Raw genomic sequence first — 24,448 nt, 5'->3', positions numbered from 1 at the left:
ATACATGTTTACTAAATTTGTCTTACTAGATGTGGAGAATTTGCCTCCCCTTGCGTTCCATTTGTCCTTGGGGGTTATTAAATCACTCGAGAAAAGGTTTTGTGCGAACCATGGAGGATTATGACTTTATGGCTGAATGACAAAACATAGACAACTGTATTATAATTAAACTACAACAGCATTCCTTGACATGTCAGCTCTCTACAAAAAAAATTGATTATTTGAATACTGGACAAATTCATTATCTTACAATGTATTTCAAGAAACATTCAATATGAGATATCATAGTAGGGAGGTGATATGATTTAAAATAATGATATAATTGTTAAACAAAGCAGCATAACAGACCAAAAACATCTTAAAATGCATGCATCTTAAATTGTCCTTCTAGATGAGCTCATCAGGGTGTTTCCATTGTTTAAACAAATTACTATCCTATGAAAAATATTCTTAGGTCTATGAATAATTATTTCAATAATGAGTTTCATCATCAATTGTTTTCAATGAAAGGGAAATATATATATATATTTGAAATGTGGGTCATATTCTTTTTTTCTTCTCCCTTTGACAAGATTTTGATAGAAACCATCACCGTCTTGAATGTGACAGTTCTGGCAGCAAATCCACTTCCAACTTCTGTATAAAATGTCAGAGTCACTTCTGTGTCTCACTAATTTGCAGGGAATATGCATATCAATTACACATCTCGGCTAGCGATACATATGTTTGCAAGATGTGCAGTGCACGGGTCATCATTGAAATGGTAATAAGGAAGCTATCAAATAAAAAGACGAGACAACTTTATTTAGCTCCGCTCAGCTGCAGACCATCTCACTATACTTTTACAAAGTACTAAGGGACTAAATGTGCAAATGTGCTTATTTATCCCTCTGTGTTTATGGGTGTTTCTTTGTGTGTAACTGAGACACACAGCAACTATTGCAAAGTTGACAGGATAATATATAATTAGTCAAAGGACGCTGGTCAGAGTTGTGAGTGTCTGTTTGTGAGTGGCAGCTGTGCAGGTGAGAGATAGGCAGTGCTTCAAGTGTTAAAAAGACGGTTTGCATAGCTGTTGATGTGGTGTTTTGATGTAGCACTTCAGACATCATTCAAAACAATCAAAGTTTAAAGAACATGTGGCATATTTTGAGCAATTAAGATCACTATTTAAGATGTTTGTTTTTCCTTTCTCATATTCAATATGAATGAATCAATACAGTTATTGAAGGCAGTGTTAATTTCCCATGTTTACTGCATTGTCTTATTTTGTGACAACGGAAGAAATATGGCTAATTTGCTTTTTATCTGTTGTTTGTCATCCATTGTATTGAATGTATTGAACTTCATCACAGTTTAAATAAAACATCAATTACATTTCAATGTTCATTACAAAATTCACCATTTCACCTTTTCATGAATTTGAATATATTTTCAACTGTAATTTCATAGAATTATAATAGAAAATTCTACGATTTTCAATATCACTTGAAACTATAATGAGTAAAATATCAAAACTGTCAGCGACTTTTTGATAGTAATGCTTATAAACATTGAACCTGGAAATCCTATTTATCCTGAGTGTCTGCATTGTGTTTCGCCACCCCTGGTGTTTAAAGGAGTGTGAAAGACACCGTTTTTGGGGAGGTGGTTGGTTATGTGTTTGTGTGTGTCTGATAGTGTGTTGGTGGAGGATAAGTACACAGACGGCTGGAGAACAGCTGTGGGGGGGTTGCCCCAATCTGGCGTTGCCCAGATGCTGGGCCCAGGCCTGGAGCCCATTCAGACCCTGGGCAGCTTTGCATTAAACAGTGTTCCTTCCGCATGACTTGGTGCCAATGCTGCAGTGGCCCTGGTGGCCCTAGGAGGTGCCCCGGGAGGCCCTGACCCTTTCTCACCCAGGGCCAGCCACCCACACTGGGGACCAGTGGGGCCTGATTAGCACCTTACCTGACTCTCCGAGGAGCCAGCGTCTTCCCCCAGGAGCTCGTTCCGCACCTCATCACTGTAGGCGATACGTGACCTTTTCTGCAGGGGGAGGAGGAAGAGGAAGGAGAAGAAGATGAAGAAGACAGAAGAGGAGAGAACAGAAGAGGGGAGACAGAGAAAACAGCGGGGGGGAAATAAGCCTTAGTGGAGTTGTCTTGGAAAAACATAACAGGCATTTCTTAAGCACGAGAGCCCCCTAATGGACCCGACTGTCAAAAAAGCCCATGCACCTGCGGTTGTGTGTGTGTGCACACTTGCGAGGTGATCTAGTACCACTGAAATTGTAGAAATGCCCCCTTTCCCACTTAAATAAACACAATCTGAAGAATAAAACCAACTACGGAGGGCTCTGGCACAGGGGCAGGGGCCGGGAGATGTATTAGGAAAGTATCACTCGTCAGCGCTAAATCTTTTCTGGGGGCTGTCACTGCTGTCAGCACAGTGCAGTGGCAGGCTCTGTGATAATGCCGATGCTGGGACTTAGACAGGGAATAATTCATCACCCATTGGCGTTCCATCAGATTTGAGATCCCTCTCCCTCTCTCGCTCCCCTTCATAAGGGGTGGGAGAGGGAATGCCATGTCCAAAAAATGACAAACACTCTTCAGTGTGCCACCTCCGATGCTGAAGGAGCAGACCCTGTGTACCGCTTGTTTACAGACACCAACAGAAAAAGTGCCCGCTTCAAATGCCCTCCAAACTAAATACACAACAGCGGAAAAAGAGAAACTGTTTACTAAGCCTCCTTGTCTTTCCTTCTCTTTCTGCCCTGACAGGATTTCTGCAGTGTGAGGAGAGCAAAAACACTGGGAAATATGGGCCTGAAAATATCATATTGGTACATCTATCCTAAGATCTTTGGAGACTCCTGCTTTTGCCACATGTACAAGAATCTTTCCATTTATTTTGTCTATTTCCTGTTTAGAATTTGTAGTTAGAAGTTAAATCTAAAAATCACATTGTTTAACAAATGTAGTAACAGTGCTACAGTATTTTTTGAAGAAATAAGAATCAAATCTCTAAGCATTCATTGAAATACAGCAGAGAAAAATATATAAATATATGTGTCACCCCGTTTTTTGTGTGTTTAAAAAAAAAACTTGACCAGTGAGTGGAAAGCCATCAGGGAAGTGATTTGTGTTGTTATTGTGACAATGAGGGACACAGCTTCAGGAGTAATTACCGAGTTGTCTGGGAATCTGATTGACCAGGGCGACAAGTGAAAAACCATTAGATAAAGAAAAGCACCCAAACAATACACTTTACAGGCATCAACTGAGCCACGGGGACCTGTGCTAACCACCAAAGGAATTACTGCAGGGAATTTCACAATGACCCAAATCAAAAACACAGCACCACCATAGAATACGCACAAATACAATTGAATGCCTTCACAATCAAAATGATAACATTTGCATCATATGAAGTGTTAATACCTTTTTTGTGAGTATCTACTGTATGCTTTTTTCTGCTTATGTGTTTTGAACAATCCATTTTTGCAAACAAAATTATTCAGATACATCATTAAGTGATTTTGGACAGGATTAATTTTACTCCTAACTGGAAGTATAATTAGTCTTTCTTCCGAATTTACAGGTTATGACAAAGTTAAGGCATGGGTATTTCAGATGTTTTTCAGTGTGAGTACAAAGAAAATAAACATCAATCTGGAATAGGCAGACAGCGTAGAGTCATGTTTTGCCGGGATAACACCCACATATCTCATTTTAGAGGAGCGTCATCTTAAAGAGCTGCAGCGTAACTTAGGGGAAAGACGGGCTGCCAGTAATTGAGACTAGAAGCCTGGGAGAAGGCTTGATTTGAGTATGCAGAGCCTGACGTCTTCTTCAAACCCTGTGCAGTTTTTTGGTATTTCTAAATAGCTGTTTGTTACTGCCAAGAGTATCAACAGTTTCCACAATGAATGCAGCGCAAATAAAACAGACAATAAAAAGAACTGCAAATGCGACTGAACCAAAGACTACTGCTGCTCCCTACCCATTTACTTATGGTTTGAATTCCCCCCTCCGGAAAAAAACACATAACCCTTAGAGTGATTATTCCCTTTTCATTTGATGTAAAACAAGAGCAGCTGTGCAATATTGACTGCCTCACCCATTGATAGACTTTGATTACCAGTTGGGGTGTTATGCAAATAAGTGCACCTCAAACGGCTATCTTCATTTGATAATATTTTGTCATGTGTGACTTTTGAGATCCCACTAGTGAGCATCAGTTATTGAGGAAGATCTATATATTTGATTGGGGTATATCAGGGTCTATAATAACTAAGATAACAAAAATCTCAAAAAGGTCTAAATAGTAGATATTGAAATAAAAAGAAAATAAACCCCAAAAGAACTGTTCAGAAAGACAACGTTGAAAGTTTCTCATTCTAGTTACTGTGTGTTGAAGATGGAGCGGGAAAATTAAAATGACTAAAGCAACTTCAAACCAGACGACAAGGCTTTGTAATCTAAAAAGAATGAGCACTTTCATAAGATACCTTATTGCCATAGAAAATATATATATATTTTTTTTTTATCCTTTTGAAAGGTCTTTCTTTTGTCACTTTTTCTAATCTTGGGTGAGAATTTGCTTCTATTCCCGGAAGCACAAAAAAAGTACAAAGATCCATCTTAACTTTATGCAAAGTGGCCGTCTTCCTTTAAAACTCGACACATCTCGTCAAATGTGAGATGGAGGTTTTGGTGTCCTGTCAAAAACACACACGTGTCTTACCTCTGTTGACATCGATGGGAGAAGAAAGAGTTTCTTCAACCCATCCAAACGTAATTATATATGCATGCATAATAACTCATACTGTAAGATATGCTAATCAAGAACAATATCAGAGCTGGAAATGATATTCATGCAATTATGACAAATATATGAATGTGTTTTTATACCGTTTCTGTTTACATATCTGCATGAATGAGTAGATGTATATAATTACTTTTAAATAAAAGGTAAAACAATCATTCTGAACAAACAAATTACAACCATAACTTCACTTACATAAAAATAAACATTAGGCTGAAGTAGACAATAATTATTTCAATACCCTTGCTTTATAGACCCAATGGACATTAGTCACCTTTAAAAATGTTTTCAAAAGTTCTCCTCTTAAAACAATCAGAATAATTTAAACCAAATAAACTGATCTTCATTGTAAACAAGTTATTTTTTTGGTTGCCCCAAACTAGCCTCCTCTCTCTATACCAAACAACAAGCGACACAAGGGCGTGCAAATAATTGTGGTGCCTGGAAAGCTTAAAAATGGAAACAGTTCATTAGATGGGATATAAAAGGCGTAAAAATACCCAAGGGCAGGGTGTAATGAGGGGCCCTGAAGTTACTCTGCAGAAGCTTTTTCCTCTACTATCTTTTCACCCCGAGCACACGGCTGGTGGCATGGCGTGAAGAGTAATTAACAACATTGAATTTACAAAAGTTTGTTTCATTACATCTTTCTCACCAGTGGGAGAGTGGCTGGCCATTTACAACAAAAAAGTACTTGATGTCAGCTGCAAATTGTCAATTAACCTTTACTTTTCTGCTAATCAGCTCCACATACTGTTGAAGAGGAAGTTGCAAAGAATAAAAAAGTATAATATTTACTCAAAAATATTTATCAATAATAACACTCAATTATTATGACTGTACAATTATCATTAATACCATTACTATCTTATTAAAACCTTAGTCAAACATGGCCACTAAACAGACAAACATCACAAGCGCACAAAAACTGAAACATGACATCACTTCCTAGTTCCTATTATTGTGTCCCTGTGATATGTTCTCAGGTGATAGTGGTTATTTTCTAGTTCCCCAGAAGCGGGGCAGAGGTGGCTGAGGGTGGCGTGGCGTTAAAAGGAAGCGGAGATCTTTAAGCGGGCAGACGTATCACAACAGCGTCTTCAATAATGCATCTCAGCCTGGCAGGGGGTTAACACTCCACTAGCACAAAGAACAGCTCTCACACACACAGACACACAATTGTTGTTTTTGTCTCCTCCCCTCTTTTAAGACAAACAAATTGGCAGAGGTTGTTCAATTAAGTAAGTGCTTCTTTTTTGTGCATTTGATACATTATCAGATAAAGGCAAGCAGCGACAATTGAGATTGTCGCAGGAGGGGTTTTCTGTGCCTTTGTTTTGTTTTCATCAACTCCACTACTCTTGTCTATCATCAGAGGGAGTGTGTAGTTGTGTGTATGTGTTTATGTGGAATAAAGGGCCTTGCAAGCTTATGTGTATGTAGGTGTGTGTGTGCGCGTATGAGAAATTCAGAAATTGTCTGTACGTGTGTGCATGTGCACGTTAGTTGTGTGCACGTTCCTATGTGTGTGTGCACTGGCCTATGTGTGTTTTCTTAATATGACTGCAACAGTAGTAGGGAACCCAAGCCTTAGATATCAGCACGGGGCCTCTCATTAGCTCACAGGTTGGTGCTTTTGTGGATTTAACACACACAAGGCACTGTGTTTCACAGCCATAAAATACTAAATGTGTCTCACCAAAGCTACAACAAAAACACAAACAAACTCAAATTATCAAGGAAAACAATAAACACATTTAAACTGGGCTGAGGGTGGAGGAATTGTCCCATATTACAATGTGCACTCAATCCATTTCAAAGGGCCTTCATGTCATTTCAGCAGGAAATAATATTGTGTATGTCCATAAATACTAGGTACATACAATAAACATATAAAGAAATGGGTCAAACTTGCACTTTTAACGTTGAAATGTATTAAAAATGTATTAAATACTAACTGTAAGTCGCTCTGGATAAGAGCGTCTGCTAAATTACTAAAATGTAAATGTAAATTGAAAATAATTTGTACTTAACCAGGCAACATTATACAATATTTATATAATATAATATTACATGATATCATATTATGTTACAATATGTCATATTGTGTTGTAAAAATGTGATGTTAGGGAATAGCCTTTGTTTAACGGTATATTGTTATGATGGGGGTCTTTTATTCTTCCACCACTGTAATACGTGTGCTAGATTTTCCTGTCAAAGTCGTTTCTATTGTTAAGTAGAGCCGAGATCAGTCAATAAGCCTAACGACTGTACCAGCAAAGCAAGAGGGTGAGCGAGAGAGGGGAAAAACGATCGCAACTGAACTCCAAACAAAAGAGCAAATTCGAGGCGCTTTGATTGAAGAAACGACATATACTTTTTGAAGGCCGGGGAATCGTCTTTCAATGGTTATTTCTTTAAGGCATGAGGGCCGATTAAACCCAATATTAAAATATGGAAGAAGTTATAATGAAAAATCAAAAGCCTGGCTTCTTTTCCCCCCCTCTCTTTCTCTCTCTCTCTTTCTCTTCTTCTCCCAGTACATGAATCCTGGGTTGTATGAGGGAAGAGGGAGAGGAGAGCCGGGCCCGGGCGTCGGTGGTGCAAACACACAGACAGCAGTGCAGAAATCAATAGAGGAGAGCCGTCGGGGAGGCAGCCGGGCGAGAGGAACAAGAGCGGGGCCCGCTCAGATCACAACGCTGGCTTCTGGCGTGCAGTGGGGAATAAAGTGGGCCTCCCCGGGTCAGCGCCAGAGAAAAAGGTGAGATTAGAGGGGAATGGAGGAGGGATTTCGGAGCAGGAGGGGGGTGGAAGTAGTGTGCGTATGGGGAGGTGGGAGTTGTGTAGGGGGGCACACGGTACGGGATACCTGGCGAGCCAGGGACCAATCGGCCCATTAGCCTGTGGCTACCTACATATGGTTCACTGAACCCTCCACTGAGAAGAACTTTTTTTTTGGGCTGAATTTGTCTTTCTTTTTTTCTTTTTTAAAATAGACCTTCACTTTTAACCCTTTCTACGAATTGGAGAGTGTTCTCTTTTGACCTCAATTTATGATTCATCGTTGTTTGATGTCTATTCTCTGAGTGTTACCTAAAAAGGTATAAAGTTAGACACAAAGGAAGAGATCTGGGCCCATATATTGTTGGACTGTTATTGTTTGTGTGTGCATGCGTGCCCAACTGCGTCCGTCTATGGAAATGCACAGAAGACTTCCTCTGTCCCTCGCCTTTCTTCTGAGTAACGTGACCATTGTCTGGACTGAATGCCTCCAGGCTCCCTTATTACCATAAGAATACAGCAGCACGCATAGCGGCTTAGCCACATCATTAACGCTATATATCTATGTATACTGTCTTATTTCACTGATCAGACCGCATTCAAATGCAGATGAGGTCCGTAGGTCCCTTCCAGCAGAGCCATTCCAACATGTGCCCTTGTGAACTTCCCTACACACTACCCGGCAAGATGGGAGTCTACAGGTTTTGTGGTGGAATTCAGAGAAGTTGTTCGAACTATGAGAAATGGCCAACTGAGGTTTGATGGTCTTGTTCAACTCTTTCACATGGATTTCAACAAGCCATAGAAAGGACACAGACAACAACATCAGATACTCATCCCAAGAGTAAATGTGCAGTTAAGTTCACCAGGGCATAGGGCTAGTCTAAGGGCACATTCATATACATATTATAAACACAGTGCAAGCAATAATGTATCATTAATGTTTTGAGTAACTGCTACAGGTTGGTAGGTGTACAATGCAGTCATTCCATTTGGATATACTCACTTCAACATCTATTCCACATGTATTAGAACACATAAGAAACCATCTTGAAAGCCTAGAGCTAACTACTCACATTAATAAGAATTTCATTCTAGCTTAATTATGAGTAGAATTAAAACCTATAAACCACTGAAATCAATTGACAAGATATGAAGTGATTTACCGATTAGGCTATACTTTATTTTACAGTCCACTATTCACCAGGTATTAGCTTAGCAATTACAATGACATAATAATCACATTTTGGTTTCTTTGGAATTATAAACAAACACCCCTTTGTACTATTTGGTATTGGGTGTTGAATGTATTGTACCAACAAGTATACATTTTCAAATAACTTCTTACCATGTAAATACCAGCTGAAACAGGACTGTGAAATAAAGTGATACCATGATTTCTGATTTAAATCACATTTTGAATGCAACACGTGATCAATTCCAATTTTACCTACCATGTGATGTCAATAAATTGTGTAAAGATGTAAACACAAAAAAGTACAAATAAGTGCATCAGAAGCCAAATAAAACAAAGTGTTTAGTTTCACTGTGGGTGTTAGTTGATGCTCTGATGCCGACCAACCTCTGGGATAAATGAACAAATCCTTAACGCATCCTCTACAGTGTAATTTTGATCAAGGCCACCACAAGATTTCTCCGCAGGCTTCAAAACCAGCTGAGAAATGACAAAATTGTCGGTCGCAAAGACCAAAAGCAGTTTCTCTTTATTTTGCATGCTCCTCATTAGAAGCACTTAGGCAAGAGCAAGAGAAATGCAATTTGATGGGGGAAACTTTGTTTCCATTTACAGATTTCATCCCAGGGTAAACACATTGCGCTAACTGGGAAAACCCACTGAGTGTCAGGGAAAACTGGAGATGTCAAAGTTCTCCCTCTCTTTCCCACTCTCTCTCCAGACTTGTTTGTTAAAGGCAAAAGCCCCCCAAAAAACCAGAGAAAAAACACAAACCTACTAGATGCATTCATAATGCATTTCATTAAAATTTCATGACTTTTTACAGTCTGGCAAGTCCCCCCCAAAAAATCGGTGTCACCTATTCTAGGCCCGCTTGTCAGTGCATCACTTGCGTGTTGGTGTCACATGTCACTTCTGGTTTACACTGGTGCGTGGAACAGGCTTGGGGCCCTGAAACAAGGGCGAGGACAGCACTGGGAGGATTGGGGTGTGGATGAGGGGACGAGGAAGGGTGCTATTATATCCCCATGTCTTTATGTTTCCCCCTTATTATCTTTAGACCCCTCTCAGTCAAGTCACTCAAACAAATAGGCCCGGAGGACAGAGAGGACCTGCGAGGCCCTTACTCCAGGCAGACACATGTCTAACGGTACTGATCACTGTCAGTGGGAGGGTGTCTTTCTCCGCTTTGGAAAGGACCCCAAGATAAGCGAAAGGAAATGATCGCATCACTGAATAATATAAACTACCAGGCACATTCACACACATACAGATGTAGGATCTTAATTTGAGCCAGTTTGCTACAGCAGGAAAATAATCTAGCAGCAACAGGAAATGTGAATTATAATGTAGATTATAATTAATGGACATATTTGAAGGGGTTGATAAATTTTTCGTAAGGGAAAATCAAGTCTGAAATTTCAAAGTGGAAATTAAAAACTTCAGAAGCCCTTTTAAATATTTTTAATGCAACAGGGTGATCAAATGAAGATCCTACATCTGTAATACAGTGCCTTCAGAAAGTATTCATATACCCTTGACGTATTCCACATTTTGTTGCGTTACAGCCTGAATTCAAAATGGATTAAATTGTTTTTTTTCCCTCTAACCCAATCTACACACAATACCCCCATAATGACAAATTGAAAGCATGTTTTTTGAAATTGGAGCAAATTGATTGAAAATGAAATACAGAAATATCTAATTTACATAAGTATTCGCACCCCTTTGCTATGACACGCCAAATTCAGCTCAGGTGCATCCAATTTCCTTTGATCATCCTTGAGATGTCACTACAACTTGATTGGAGTCTGTGGCCAATTTAAATTGTTTGGACAAGATTTAGAAAGAAACACACCTGTATAAGGTCCCACAGTTGACTATACCATGAAGTCCAAGGAATTGTCCATAGATCTCCGAGATTTGTGATGAGGCATATATCTTGGGAAAGGGTATAAAACTATTTCTAGAGTGTTGAAAGTTTCCAAGAGCACAGTGGGAAATGAAAAAAATATGGAACTACCCAGACTCTGCCTAGAGCTGGCCGTCTGACCAAACGGAATAACCGGGCAAGAAGGACCTTGGGCAAGAAGGACCTTGGTCAGGGAGGTGACCAGGAATCCAATAACCACTGACAGAACTACAGAGTTCCTTGGCTGAGATGGGAGAACCTGCCAGAAGGAAAACAGTCTCTAAAGCACTTCACCAATCTAGGCAGTTCACCACCTTTCAAACACCATCCATACCATGAAGCATGGTGGTGGCAGCATCATGCTATGGGGATGCTTTTCAGCGGCAGGGACTGGGAGACTGATAAGGATAGAGGGAACAATGAATGGAGCCAAATACAGGCAAATACTTGATGAGAACCTGCTTCAGAGTGCAAACAACAGACTGGGGGTGAAAATGTACGTTCCAACAGGACAATGACCCCAAGCATACAGCCAAAGCAACGCTGGTATGGCTTCAGAACAAGAATGTGAAAGTCCACCAGTGGCCCAGCCAAAGCCCAGAGAACACTGTACTGCAATTACTTAATGATTCAGTTCCTCTGTCTCCTGGTAAGAGAACCATCACAACACTGTTGGAGTCCCTTTCTGGTGACTCAGTCCTTCACCCTTCCACCACCACCATGACATTACATTACATTACATTACACCATAAACACTCTCCCAACAGCGAGTCTGTAGAGGTTGATCCATTAGAGGCTGCAAGCCCCATCTTTGTGTCTAAAAAAGGAGAAGTCTTTTTACTCAGTCAATCCACAAGAAGCTCGGGAAGAGCTGCTGTGTAGAACAGCTTCCAAATGAAAGGCAGAATTCATAAGCAGAGAAAAATATTGATTTGTTTACATCTTAAATCTGCGCCTGGCTCTGAGGAAATAGAGAAAAAAATCCCCTCAATCCGGGCAATTTCCATAAGAAATCTGATCTTTTTAATCTGGATGTGTGACTGGACTTTGGCGCTATTGATTTTGATTATAAATCATAATCTGCATTAACTCCTTAGTGGTACACAACGAAGACTAAAATGTTTTATTGAGGACAAGCGCAGACGAGCCAATTTAAGGGGATTTATAGTGTCTAATATCCAACTAATGTTGGTCTGTCATGTTTTGTTTGTAGCAGTCGCTGTAATGGAGGATCGGGTGCAAATGACACAGAACCTCCAAACTGGATTACAAGGACGTTGTGCCATGACCAGCTAAGTACAATGCTCGTTCAATATCCCGTCAAACCTATATGTAATACCCTAATTATTAAGCATCTTCGATTCAAAGTGAAGAATTCTGGATGACGCTTAAACTAGATATATTTTGAGAAAGGACTTTCCAGTAAAGTGGCTTTACAAACCCTTGGTGACTGTTTCTCCCTTACATTACTAACTGAGCCCATCAAGATAACTTCAGGAGAACTAAGTACCAAAGTTCTACAGTCTCCATGACCGTGACTTGACCATGAACAAAGATCTAATTTATACACTATTAAATGTACCATGGACAAGTTGGTACATTTTGTTTTTCTTCTTCAATCCTTCATATTGAAAAAAGGGAATGAGCCAGTTCTATGCAGGCTATAGATATAATTAAATTTAAAAAATTGTGTTTTAAGTGAGAAGTTGGTCTGAAGCCGAAAAAGGAAATTCCCATGGGCACCATGGCCTACTTCACCCATGCTCTACCAAGGTCTTCTAGCACACATCTTTGACCTACTACAGTAGCTACAGTCAGGTCCAAAATGATTGGCACCCTTGATAAAGATGAGCAAAAAAGACTATAAAATACAAATACTGAGTTATATGTGACTCGTTTCAGGAAATTAGGCGTATGTCACTACTTCACAGGAGAGCCTTCCAAACTTATTTTTGGTCAAAATGCGTTTTTTGGCAGAAATGCCTTCTGGAACATGTGAACCTTCATGTGCCTTAATAACAAACTTGTATGCCATCTGTAAATACGAATAAAATGGTTACATTTCGAGCCTAGTTGGTTTAGCCACAGAAAAAGACAGCAATCTTCCCACTAGCCATGATTGGCTGAGATAATGAGTGGGCTGAACATGCCGAGAGATGAGTGCAGACTGGTCTGCCATGTAGCACGCTTCTGTCTATAACATGAGCTGGTCAGTATGTGTAGGTCATCCTTTCTAACGTGGCTTTTTTGAAAGATATCCCGTAGTAGAACTGCATAAGTGTTGCTCTCCACTTTCTGGAGGACCGAGTTTTGAAATCAGCGGAATGCACGGTGGAATTAAAGTATGATAGCTAAGGAGATGGAGAAAATTCTGGCATTTGATTGCAAATATAAAGACGGAGTCGAAAAGAGAACACACAGAAGGCTGTTGTATAAAACACCTGTCTCCGGATTACATCTTCAAACTAAGGGCAACCATGGCATCCGTGACAGAGAGGGAGAAGCGTCCATCCATGTATAAGGGTAAGATAGTCTAACTAGCTACATTTTCAGATATTTGTTTTCATTTCAAGTTAAAGTGTACTGTTAGGTAGCTAGCTAACGTTAGCTGGCTGGCTCGCTAGCTAATGTAACGTGTATGATCTGTGTAGTTATATTATTCATATCTCAGAGCCATTTGCATTACTAATTATAGCCTAATGTTAGCTAGCTAACATTGAACCTGGTTGTATAGCTACCTGCAGATTCATGCAGGGTAGTAACGTTAGGAGTTGGGATTATGGTTTATTGTTTAGCTAGCTAGCTACCTACAGTGGGGAAAAAAAGTATTTAGTCAGCCACCAATTGTGCAAGTTCTCCCACTTAAAAAGATGAGAGAGGCCTGTAATTTTCATCATAGGTACACGTCAACTATGACAGACAAAATGAGAAAAGAAAATCCAGAAAATCACATTGTAGGATTTTTAATGAATTTATTTGCAAATTATGGTGGAAAATAAGTATTTGGTCAATAACAAAAGTATCTCAATACTTTGTTACATACCCTTTGTTGGCAATGACACAGGTCAAACGTTTTCTGTAAGTCTTCACAAGGTTTTTACACACTGTTGCTGGTATTTTGGCCCATTCCTCCATGCAGATCTCCTCTAGAGCAGTGATGTTTTGGGGCTGTCGCTGGGCAACACGGACTTTCAACTCCCTCCAACGATTTTCTATGGGGTTGAGATCTGGAGACTGGCTAGGCCACTCCAGGACCTTGAAATGCTTCTTACAAAGCCACTCCTTCGTTGCCCGGGCGGTGTGTTTGGGATCATTGTCATGCTGAAAGACCCAGCCACGTTTCATCTTCAATGCCCTTGCTGATGGAAGGAGGTTTTCACTCAAAATCTCACGATACATGGCCCCATTCATTCTTTCCTTTACACGGATCAGTCGTCCTGGTCCCTTTGCAGAAAAACAGCCCCAAAGCATGATGTTTCCATCCCCATGCTTCACAGTAGGTATGGTGTTCTTTGGATGCAACTCAGCATTCTTTGTCCTCCAAACACGACAAATTGAGTTTTTACCAAAAAGTTCTATTTTGGTTTCATCTGACCATATGACATTCTCCCAATCCTCTTCTGGATCATCCAAATGCACTCTAGCAAACTTCAGACGGGCCTGGACATGTACTGGCTTAAGCAGGGGGACACGTCTGGCACTGCAGGATTTGAGTCCCTGGCGGCGTAGTGTGTTACTGATGGTAGGCTTTGTTACTTTGGTCCCAGCTCTCTGCAGGTCATTCACTAGGTCCCCCTGTGTGGTTCTGGGATTTTTGCTCACTGTTCTTGTGATCATTTTGACCCCACGGGTGAGATCTTGCGTGGAGCCCCAGATCGAGGGAGATTATCAGTGGTCTTGTATGTCTTCCATTTCCTAATAATTGCTCCCACAGTTGATTTCTTCAAACCAAGCTGCTTACCTAATGCAGATTCAGTCTTCCCAGCCTGGTGCAGGTCTACAATTTTGTTTCTGGTGTTCTTTGACAGCTCTTTGGTCTTGGCCATAGTGGAGTTTGGAGTGTGACTGTTTGAGGTTGTGGACAGGTGTCTTTTATACTGATAACAAGTTCAAACAGGTGCCATTAATACAGGTAATGAGTGGAGGACAGAGGAGCCTCTTAAAGAAGAAGTTACAGGTCTGTGAGAGCCAGAAATCTTGCTTGTTTGTAGGTGAACAAATACTTATTTTCCACCATCATTTGCAAATAAATTCATTAAAAATCCTACAATGTGATTTTCTGGATTTTTTTCTTCTCAATTTGATGAAAATTACAGGCCTCTCTCATCTTTTTAAGTGGGAGAACTTGCACAATTGGTGGCTGACTAAATATTTTTTCCCCCCACTGTACATGTATTAACAAAAGACTCCACTATGCAAGTAACCATTTCAATAGAATGTTTATGATGTCACTGCGACAACTGTCGATAGATGTAGCTGGTATATTCGCTCTGTCTATCTATTCCAATTTCAGAGCACTCTCGTCTGAGTGTGCCGGAGCGCAGAATAACTGACGAATTTACAAACGCTCAACACCCATTGAATATGGCCGAGTCAGTAAACGTTGGCAAAAACGGGTAATTAAATTGTTGCCAGCAGCGCAGTTGCAGTCACCAATGCTCTGGATAACATAAAAACAGCCTAACCAGCTCTGCTTGGGCGAGTAAAATGGTCAGCGTGAGGTATTCTCTCATTTGTGTCTGGAAGTAACTAGCAAGCTAGCCAACATTAGCCAGTTAGCTTGGGTGCTTGACTGCTGTTGTTAGGTCAGAACAGTCTGATTAATCCTACTCCTCGGCCAGAGCGTCCAGTGGGCGCTCTGAACACTCCGAGAGCGAAACGCTCTGAATTTACGAACAGATAATCTGACAACGCTCTGAGTTTACGAATGCCCAGAGCGCGCTCTGTGCTAACTCTGGCACTCCAGATTAAATTTACGAACACACCCGTAGTATAAACCAGCCTTTAGTCTTGAAATCTTTGGTTGTTTAGTACATAGCCTCACGTGTGAATCCTTAAAGAGATGGGTGGGGCTTTAGAGGGTGTGAACGATGCTGAATGGGTGTAGACAAAGAAGAGCTCTCCAGTAGGTGTACCAAAACATTCAAGGGCTTTTCGTCATTCCAGATGCCCAGATATTTATAAGTGGGTACACGATCAATGAGGGCACCATCCAAAGTACGTATGCATAAATCATCGGATATATTTTCCAAATCATGTAAAAATAACATATACTTTCTTTTACCTGCATTAAGTACCAATTTCAGTTAAACAAATCCTTTCTACAGGGCAATAAAGGCAGATTAAAGCTCTGACAGAACTTGGTCAGCTGTGGGGGCAATAGCATATACCACAGTGTCATCTGCATACAGGTGAAAGTATATATATTTTTTACAGATAAACCAATATTGCTAAAGTACTCCCGAGTGGCGCAGCGTTCTAAGGCACTGCATCCCAGTGCTAGAGGCGTCACTACAGACCCTGGTTCGATTCCAGTCTGTATCACAATCCGGCCATGATTGGTAGTCCCATAGGGCGGCGCACAATTGGCCCATCGTCGTCCGGGTTTGGCCGGGGTAGGCCGTCATTGTAAATAAGAATTTGTTCTTAACTGACTTGCCTAGTTAAATAAAGGTTAAATAAAAAAAGAATAAATAAAAAAACGTAAATAGTGAAAAGAACCGGACCAAGAATCGATCCCTGTGGGACACCCTTAGATGTGTCCCGAAAACCTGATTTAACGCCATCAGTAAATACACACTGCATTCTGTCCTTTAAATAATTTTCCAACAAGCTTGGTCCAGGCCAATTTATGAAAGCCTCTGAATAAGTAATGAGTGATCCAGTGTCGAAGGCTTTAGATAGCTCAATAAACAAGGGCTGTGAAGTGTTTCTTCTTATCCAAATAATTAAGAACATAATTTAAAACCAAAGAAGAAGCAGAGATGGTGCTAATACCTGGTCTGACATGACTGAAGTACATTCAGAATACATTTCATAGTTAAAAAGGATCTAAATTGCGTATTTAGCAAGGATTCTAGAATTTGGAAATGGGGCGATATTTATTTTGGTCACACGGGTCTCCACCTTTGTGAAGGGGGAGTATATGGGCCGCATTCCAGACCCTGGGGATAGTACCAGAAATAATTGTAAGGTAAAAAATGTGTGTTAAAGATTCTGCAAATCAGAAGAGTGGAAAGCTGCAGCAAGTAAGGATCAAGCAAATCAGCCCCAGTGGATATTTTTTTTAAATCATCAATCTTGCGCAAGTCGTCTAGTACATCACAGGTAGAAAGTTAAAATTAAAACAAAGATTTAAAATTAAAACAAAGATTCACCAGAAGTTGACGGAACATCAATCGAGCAACTATAGGCTGGGAGAGGGGCAGGCAGCTGACTGGCTGACCTGGGTCAACTAAACCACCATTTTTTTTCAAATAAAACAAATGTTTTGTTTTTTGTTTTGCATTTGCATATTTCTTTCGTTGCAAAACCCACCACTGGTGCGCTTGGCTAAAGAGTTATATATTCATGTCATCTGACCATAGCACCGGTTCTAATCCAAGTGCCAATGCCGTTTACCAGGCATTTACATTTGTTGGATGACATGACAATAGAGCTCTTTGGCTACACATACCAGTGGTGGGTTTTGCGTCAAAACAATTATACATATGCATAAAATAACCCCATACCTATTGTAACATATGGTGTTGGATCGTTAATTTTTTGAGGCTATTTTGCTTCCACTGGTCCTGGTGCCATGGTTAAGGTCAAGTGAACTATACCCAGTACCAGGACATTTTTGCCAAAAACCTAGCTGCCTCTGCCAGGAGGCTGAAACTCGGCAGCATTGGATCTTCCAGCAAGACAACCACAAGCATACATTGACATTTCACAAATAAATTGTTAATTGACCACAAAATCAACATTCTCAGTCTCCAGACATGAACCCCATTGAAAACATGTGGTTTGAATTGAATAGGGCAGTCCATAAGCGCATATGAAGGATATCAAGGATCTGGAAAGATTCTGTATGGAGGAACGGTCTAATGTGTTCTCCAATCTCATAAAACGTTTGAGAAAAGGCTCAGTGCCATTATCCTTGCAGGGTGAGGTATTGAAAGGTATTAAAAAAAAGGGGTGACAGTAATTTTGACCCCTACCTTTTTTTGAGAAAAAAAAATGTACTATTTGTTAAACCAATCATTTTTCTCTGAGCAAATGTCTTAGTATAAAATATAATTTTCAAAAATAATGTGCGCATACAATTTAGCTCTGTATTTGTATTATTTAATTTATAGTATTTTTTGCTCATCTTTCTCGAGGGTGCCAATCATTTTGGACATGACTGTATGTTGGTCTGTTGTAATTTAAACAACGTGTATGCTGGTTGCTTAGCATTCAAACCTTATCAAACAGCCGAATTCCTACTCAGAGGAGGTGCTCCCACAATAATGACTAAATAATGTGATTTGTACCGTACACAAGATCATGTATTGCATTCTCTCCACCCCAGACTAAGACAATATCCCATATACTACCATTAAGCATTTTTATTATTATATGAAAGTAAGCTTTACGTTTATACTTACATTAGAAGACAAATTCACAAATAAAACATTTTACACTGGTGGGCCTCCCGAGTGGTGCAGCGGTCTAAGGCACTTCATCGCAGTGCTAGAGGCGACCCTGGTTCTATCCCGGGCCGTGGATGTATTTCAAGGCCTACCTTCAAACTCAGCTCTTTGCTTGACATCCTGGGAAAATCAAAAGATATCAGCTGAGACCTCAGAATTATTTTTTGTAGACCTCCACAAGTCTGGTTCATCCTTGGGAGCAATTTCCAAACGCCTGAAGGTACCACGTTCATCTGTACTAACAATAATACGCAAGTATAAACACCATGGGACCACGCAGCCGTCATACCGCTCAGGAAGGAGACGCGTTCTCCTAGAGATGAACATACTTTGGTGCGAAAAGTGCAAATCAATCCCAGAACAACATCAAAGGACCTTGTGAAGATGCTGGAGGAAACTGGTACAAAAGTATCTATATCCACAGTAAAACAAGTCCTATATCGTCATAACCTGAAAGGCCGCTCAGCAAGGAAGAAGCCACTGCTCCAAAACCGCCATAAAAAAGCCAGACTACGGTTTGCAACTGCACATGGGGACAAAGATCGTACTTTTTGGAGAAATGTCCTCTGGTCTGATGAAACAAAAATAGAACTGTTTGGCCATAATGACCATCGTTATGTTTGGAGGAAAAAGGGAGTGCTTGCAAGCCAAAGAACACCATCCCAACCGTGAAGCACGGGGGTAGCAGCATCATGCTGTGGGGGTGCTTTGCTGCAGGAGGGACTGGTGCACTTCACAAAATAGATGGCATCATGAGGAAGGACAATTATGTGGATATATTGAAGCAACATCTCAAGACATCAGTCAGGAAGTTAAAGCTTGGTCGCAAATGGGTCTTCCAAATGGACAATGACCCCAAGCATACTTCCAAGGTTGTGGCAAAATGGCTTAAGGACAACAAAGTCAAGGTATTGGAGTGTCCATCACAAAGCCCTGACCTCAATCCTATAGAAAATGTGTGTGCAGAACTGTAAAAGCGTGTGCAACCAAGGAGGCCTACAAACCTGAGTCAGTTACACCAGCTCTGTCAGGAGGAATGGGCTACAATTCACCCAACTTATTGTGGGAAGCTTGTGGAAGGCTACCCGAAACGTTTGACCCAAGTTCAACAATTTAAAGGCAATGCTACCAAATACTAATTGAGTGTATGTAAACTTCTGACCCACTGGGAATGTGATGAAAGAAATAAAAGCTGAAATAAATCATTCTCTCTACTGTTATTCTGACATTTCATTCTTAAAATAAATTGGTGATCCTAACTGACCTAAAACAGGGAATTTTTACTTGGATTAAATGTCAGGAATTGTGAAAAACTGAGTTTAAATGTATTTGGCTAAGGTGTATGTAAACTTCCGACTTCAACTGTATGTACATATACAGTGGGCTCCAAAATGACTGGCACCCCTGTCTGGAAATGCACAAACAATACTTAAAAAAAGACAAACAATATAATTATAGAGATAATCTGAAAATACCAACATGTGAGAAATAGTGTACTATATTAATGTTCCAATGGAACCCACCAAAAATAATTTATTGATTTAATTAAAAATCAATGTCCTCCAAATCAAGGTTTCACAATTAATGGCATCCTTAAAGATTATTGTAAATAACATCTACCAAAATTAAACCAGGAATTAAATTCCACTTATTTCAGTTTAAGTCTTAATTAACTATATTGAGCCATTACATCACTTCCTGTTTCACTAGGGTATAAAAATGAGGTAACACGCATACAATATCCCTTTCTCATCCAACACCATGAAGAAAACAAAAGAACTGGCAGTTCAAAAGAGACAGATGGTCGTAGACCTTCATAAATCTGGTAATGGCTACAAGAAGATCCACAAACGATTGAATATACCACTGAGCACTGCCAGGGCAATTATTAAAAAAATAAAAAGATATGGAACAGTTGAAAACCTCACGGGTAGAGGACGCAAATGCATTTTGCCCCCCAGGATAGGGAGGAGGATGGTGAGAGAAGCAACAAAATCCCCAAGAATCACTGTGATGAATTGCAGGCATTGGTGGCGTCTTGGGTTCACCAGGTTTCAAAAAGCACCATCAGATGCCACCCCTACAACCACAGGCTCTTTGGATGGGTTGCCAGAAGAAAGCCCTTTCTGACCCCAAGACACAGACGCAAGCGCTTGGAGTTTACCAAACGTCATTTAAATTATGACTGGAAGAAGGTGCTCTGGTCAGATGAGACCAAAATTGAACGTTTTGGTCAGATACAGCATCGGCATGTTTGGCGTCGAAACAGAGATGCATACAAGGAGAGGCACCTCATGCCCACGGTGAAATATGGTGGTGGGTTAGTGATGATTTGGGCTGTTTTAATTCCAGAGGTCCAGGGGCAATGGTTAAGATTGATGGCATAATGAATTCCACCAAGTATCAGGCAATTGTGACTGACAATCTGGTTTTCTCTGCCAGAAGGCTGGGGCTTGGCCGTAGGTGGAATTTCCAACAAGACAATGACCCAAAACATACCTCAAGATCCACACAGAAATGGTTCTGTGACAACAAAATCAATGTTCTGCCATGGCCATCTCAGTAGCCGGACCTCAATCCAATCTAATCTGTGGGCTGAGTTGAAGAGGGCAGTTGATAAGCGCAAACCCAAGAATATGAAGGATCTTGAAAGGATCTGCATAGAGGAATGGTCCAAAATCCCTCCAAATTTGTTCCTTAACCTTGTCAAACATTACAGGAAAAGACTCCATGCTGTTATCCTTGCCAGAGGTGGTTGCACTAAGTACTAAATGAGGAATGCCAATAATGATGAAACCTTGATTTTGGTGACATTTATTATGTATTAAATAATAGTATGATTTTGGTTGGTTCCATTGAAACATTATTAAAGTATAGTATTTCTCACATGCTGGTATTTTGAGTTTCTCTCTATAATTATATTGTTTATATTTTTTTAAAATATTGTTTGTGCATTGCCAGTCAGGGGTGCCAGTAATTTTGGAGCCCACTGTGGGTAGGAGAAAAGTGCCTAGGCAACAGGATAGATAATAAACAGTAGCAGCAGCGCATGTGATGAGTCAAAGTTAGTGCAAAAAGGATCAATGCAGATAGTCAATTGCTACTCGGACTAACTATTTAGTCTTATGGCTTGGGGGTAGAAGCTGTTCAGGGTCCTGTTGGTTCCAGACTTGGTGCATGTTGGCTTGTCGTGCAGTAGCAAAGAGAACAGTATGACTTGGGTGGCTCGAGTTTTTGAACATTTTTAAGGCCTTCCTCTGACACCGCCTGGTATAGAGGTCCTGGATGGCAGGGAGTTCGGCCCCAGTGATGTACTTGTAAAAAATGTCAGCGTAGAGCCCTGGGTAACTTCAGGCAGACCTGATTCAGTCGACACACCAATCGAGATGATCTGAACTATGCTAACTGATACACAATGGACAGTACAGAGAGGCATTTGCAAATTGTTCATCCATGTTAAAAGCAAGGCCAAATCATTTCCAGGTTGCCATAGTTTTTGTCTTGCATTTGATCGGAGGCATTTTCCCCCTTTAGAGAATATACTAAAGCGCCCAAGATGCTCACTGCAAAGCTGCGGAATTCAATAGTTGCCCTAACATAGAACACATTTTCATTGAATTATACATTTTTCCACTTGAAGGTCATTAATAATCACTTAAGACACTATGAAATATGAAAAAAAAACGTTACACATATGGGATCAGTGCAGAAGCTTTTTATTCTATTCATCTGACTGTATCAGGTTCATATTTTGTTCAATATTTCAAGGCTGGTTGACTCCGTAAACGCTTCAGAATTGCATTAATTATCTCCCTGGATAGAGACTTGAAGCCATTCAGTCTAAAAGGTGTTGGTCACGCTCGACCAGTGCCATAAACTGGGCAAGAAAAACAGATCTAGGTTGTCTTGCCTCCTCACTGTAAAATCCACTGCAAAGGGACTGTTGAACTTATGGATGCTTCAAACTCTGCAGAGCAGCACAAATATCAAAAGATTAGAGAGCAAGTAATTTCCTCACAAAACAGGTGAAATATTATTATGACGCTTAATTAATAATTCCAGCAAAATATGCATCAGTATTCATACTTTAAAATAAATATATTTTACATTTTCTAGTTAGAAAAACGTGTGATTCATTCTATAATTGACAATTGTTAACAGCGGTTGTTCAACCAAGATCAACTTTACAAAAGGATATTTTGTAAACCAAAGAGATTGAATGACTTTTACTAAACCTACCATTTGAACCAGAATCTTTCCATTTCACTGCTGTAATATACCATACACACTTTTTTTTGTACAATTAAAAGGTGGAATAGAAAGCACTGACATTTTAAGAACAGTAAATAAGTGAGGAAAATGATTGCGGCCAAGATCAGGAAATAGCATTTTTCAAAGTTTGGATTGACAATTTCATTAAAGGGGTGAAATACACCGGCACACATCCACAAACAATGTCTTTAGGATTTCTAAGTATAGGACCTGCAAGTCAACAAACTATTCTCTACTTCCATCTCCAAGTTTCACAGTTTCACAGAAGAGACAAGGTCAGAGGCAACCACAGTGATAAGAAGCTCTTTTAGCAGGTCTCCATATATCCAGGAGAAACTCTTCCGATCGGCATGTGTGCTTATCAATCTCACCTCTACCAGATAACTCAACGAGGCCTGGATTCCTAGAGCAATATCACCATCTGGTGTCAGCAAAGAGGGAAGACAGCTTCTCTAGTAAGTTCATGTTGGACACTTTGGCACAGTGGAATCCCAAAAGGTAGAAAAGCTATATTCTCAAATTATATTCACAAACCTAAAGTATTGAAAATGTGGCACTCAAGCATTGTCAAGCTTTTGGTCTGCTTATAGGCTACCCGCTGAGGCATTTTAGATCATAGCCACTTTTCAAGGGAAAACACTATCCTCAACACTCAAATATCTACGGTTTATAAATGTATTATAACCATCTCTCAGTTGTCACCAACAGCCCATGTAGTCTGAACTCAGCCAAAATAGATGTCGAGTGCATTTAGAGTGACTCAACAGATGTCTGTGGACCTAGCCTCCCGGTGGTGGAAAAAAACTTTGGCGCTACCTTTGAAGATGGAGGGTCTGTTTACCCGATAGGTTTCATTAAATTAGGCCTCCATTAGGCCTCTCTTCTGCCTGATCAAAGGCATCGCTAAGAGGCATGGCATTCTGCTTTCCCCGACTTAAACGCATCTCCTCTATCAAACAGTTTTTTCCCCCTCGTTTTTTTTTATTTGGGGGGGGGTTCGGTTGCGCCAGCATCCCCTTTGGCTGATGCAAGGCCCCTCTGCAGGGGTCCTCTGGCTTTTAAGATCCCTTGTCCCTCTATTATCAAAATGAAGCTGTCAACCAGCAAACAAATCGCAAAAGCACCTTCGGGATGTCGGTCTGATAACGTGCACTCTTTTTTTAGCATCCGTCTGGAAAAATGGACGGGTTATTGGGGTCAGGCTTGGCCCAGTCTGTCATAAAATAGTGGGGCTCAATCTGGCAAGTTGGTGGCGTGAACACTTCAAACCGCGGGTGAATGAGAGGATGATAGAAGGGGTTAAGGGGGAGACACCCTAGGGAGCCAGAACGGGGGAGAAAGGAGGCCTTTATTTCCTCGGGAAGCACAAAAAAGACTGTGGTTTTTTATGAAAAAGAGAGATGATGGCCTTTTTCGCAGGCTGGCACTCTTTAGAGCTGGGTGTCCTGTGCTCATCTGAAGTGGAAGCACCAGCTTTGGGAGAACTCATCAGCTTTACCGGGAACTAGAAATGGAGCCTGAGTGAAAGTGGGATGTCCTGCTTTAAATGCACATCACCTTTGCCCTAAAAAAAACAACATTTAGAGCAAAAAATTGTTTATCAACATTTACATTTTACATTTACGTCATTTAGCAGACGCTCTTATCCAGAGCGACTTACATTATTTTTTTTTCATACCCCCTGTGGGAATCGAACCCTGGCGTTGCAAACACCATGCTCTATCAACTGAGCTACATCCCTGCCGGCCATTCCCTCCCCTACCCTGGACGACGCTGGGCCAATTGCGCGCCGCCCCA

At 40.5% G+C, this 24,448-nt stretch overlaps 1 protein-coding gene across 4 annotated transcripts in view; it reads right to left on the bottom strand.

Moving 5' to 3' along the window:
* LOC121586414 (vesicle transport through interaction with t-SNAREs homolog 1A) overlaps positions 1 to 24,448 on the bottom strand; it is a 191,929-nt gene that overhangs the window by 150,846 nt on the left and 16,635 nt on the right. For all 4 annotated transcript variants that reach the window (XM_041903071.2, XM_041903080.2, XM_041903088.1 and 1 more), the window contains exon 4: positions 1,951 to 2,028. In XM_041903071.2, the coding sequence (XP_041759005.1) occupies positions 1,951 to 2,028 (78 nt within the window). The remainder of the gene's footprint in view (positions 1 to 1,950; positions 2,029 to 24,448) is intronic.

This window comes from Coregonus clupeaformis, chromosome 2 (assembly GCF_020615455.1).
Source record: "Coregonus clupeaformis isolate EN_2021a chromosome 2, ASM2061545v1, whole genome shotgun sequence".
NCBI classification, from domain to species: Eukaryota; Metazoa; Chordata; class Actinopteri; order Salmoniformes; family Salmonidae; genus Coregonus; species Coregonus clupeaformis.
The sequence above is the reverse complement of the archived record's forward strand: the minus strand, read 5'-3'. Positions and strand labels throughout refer to the sequence as shown.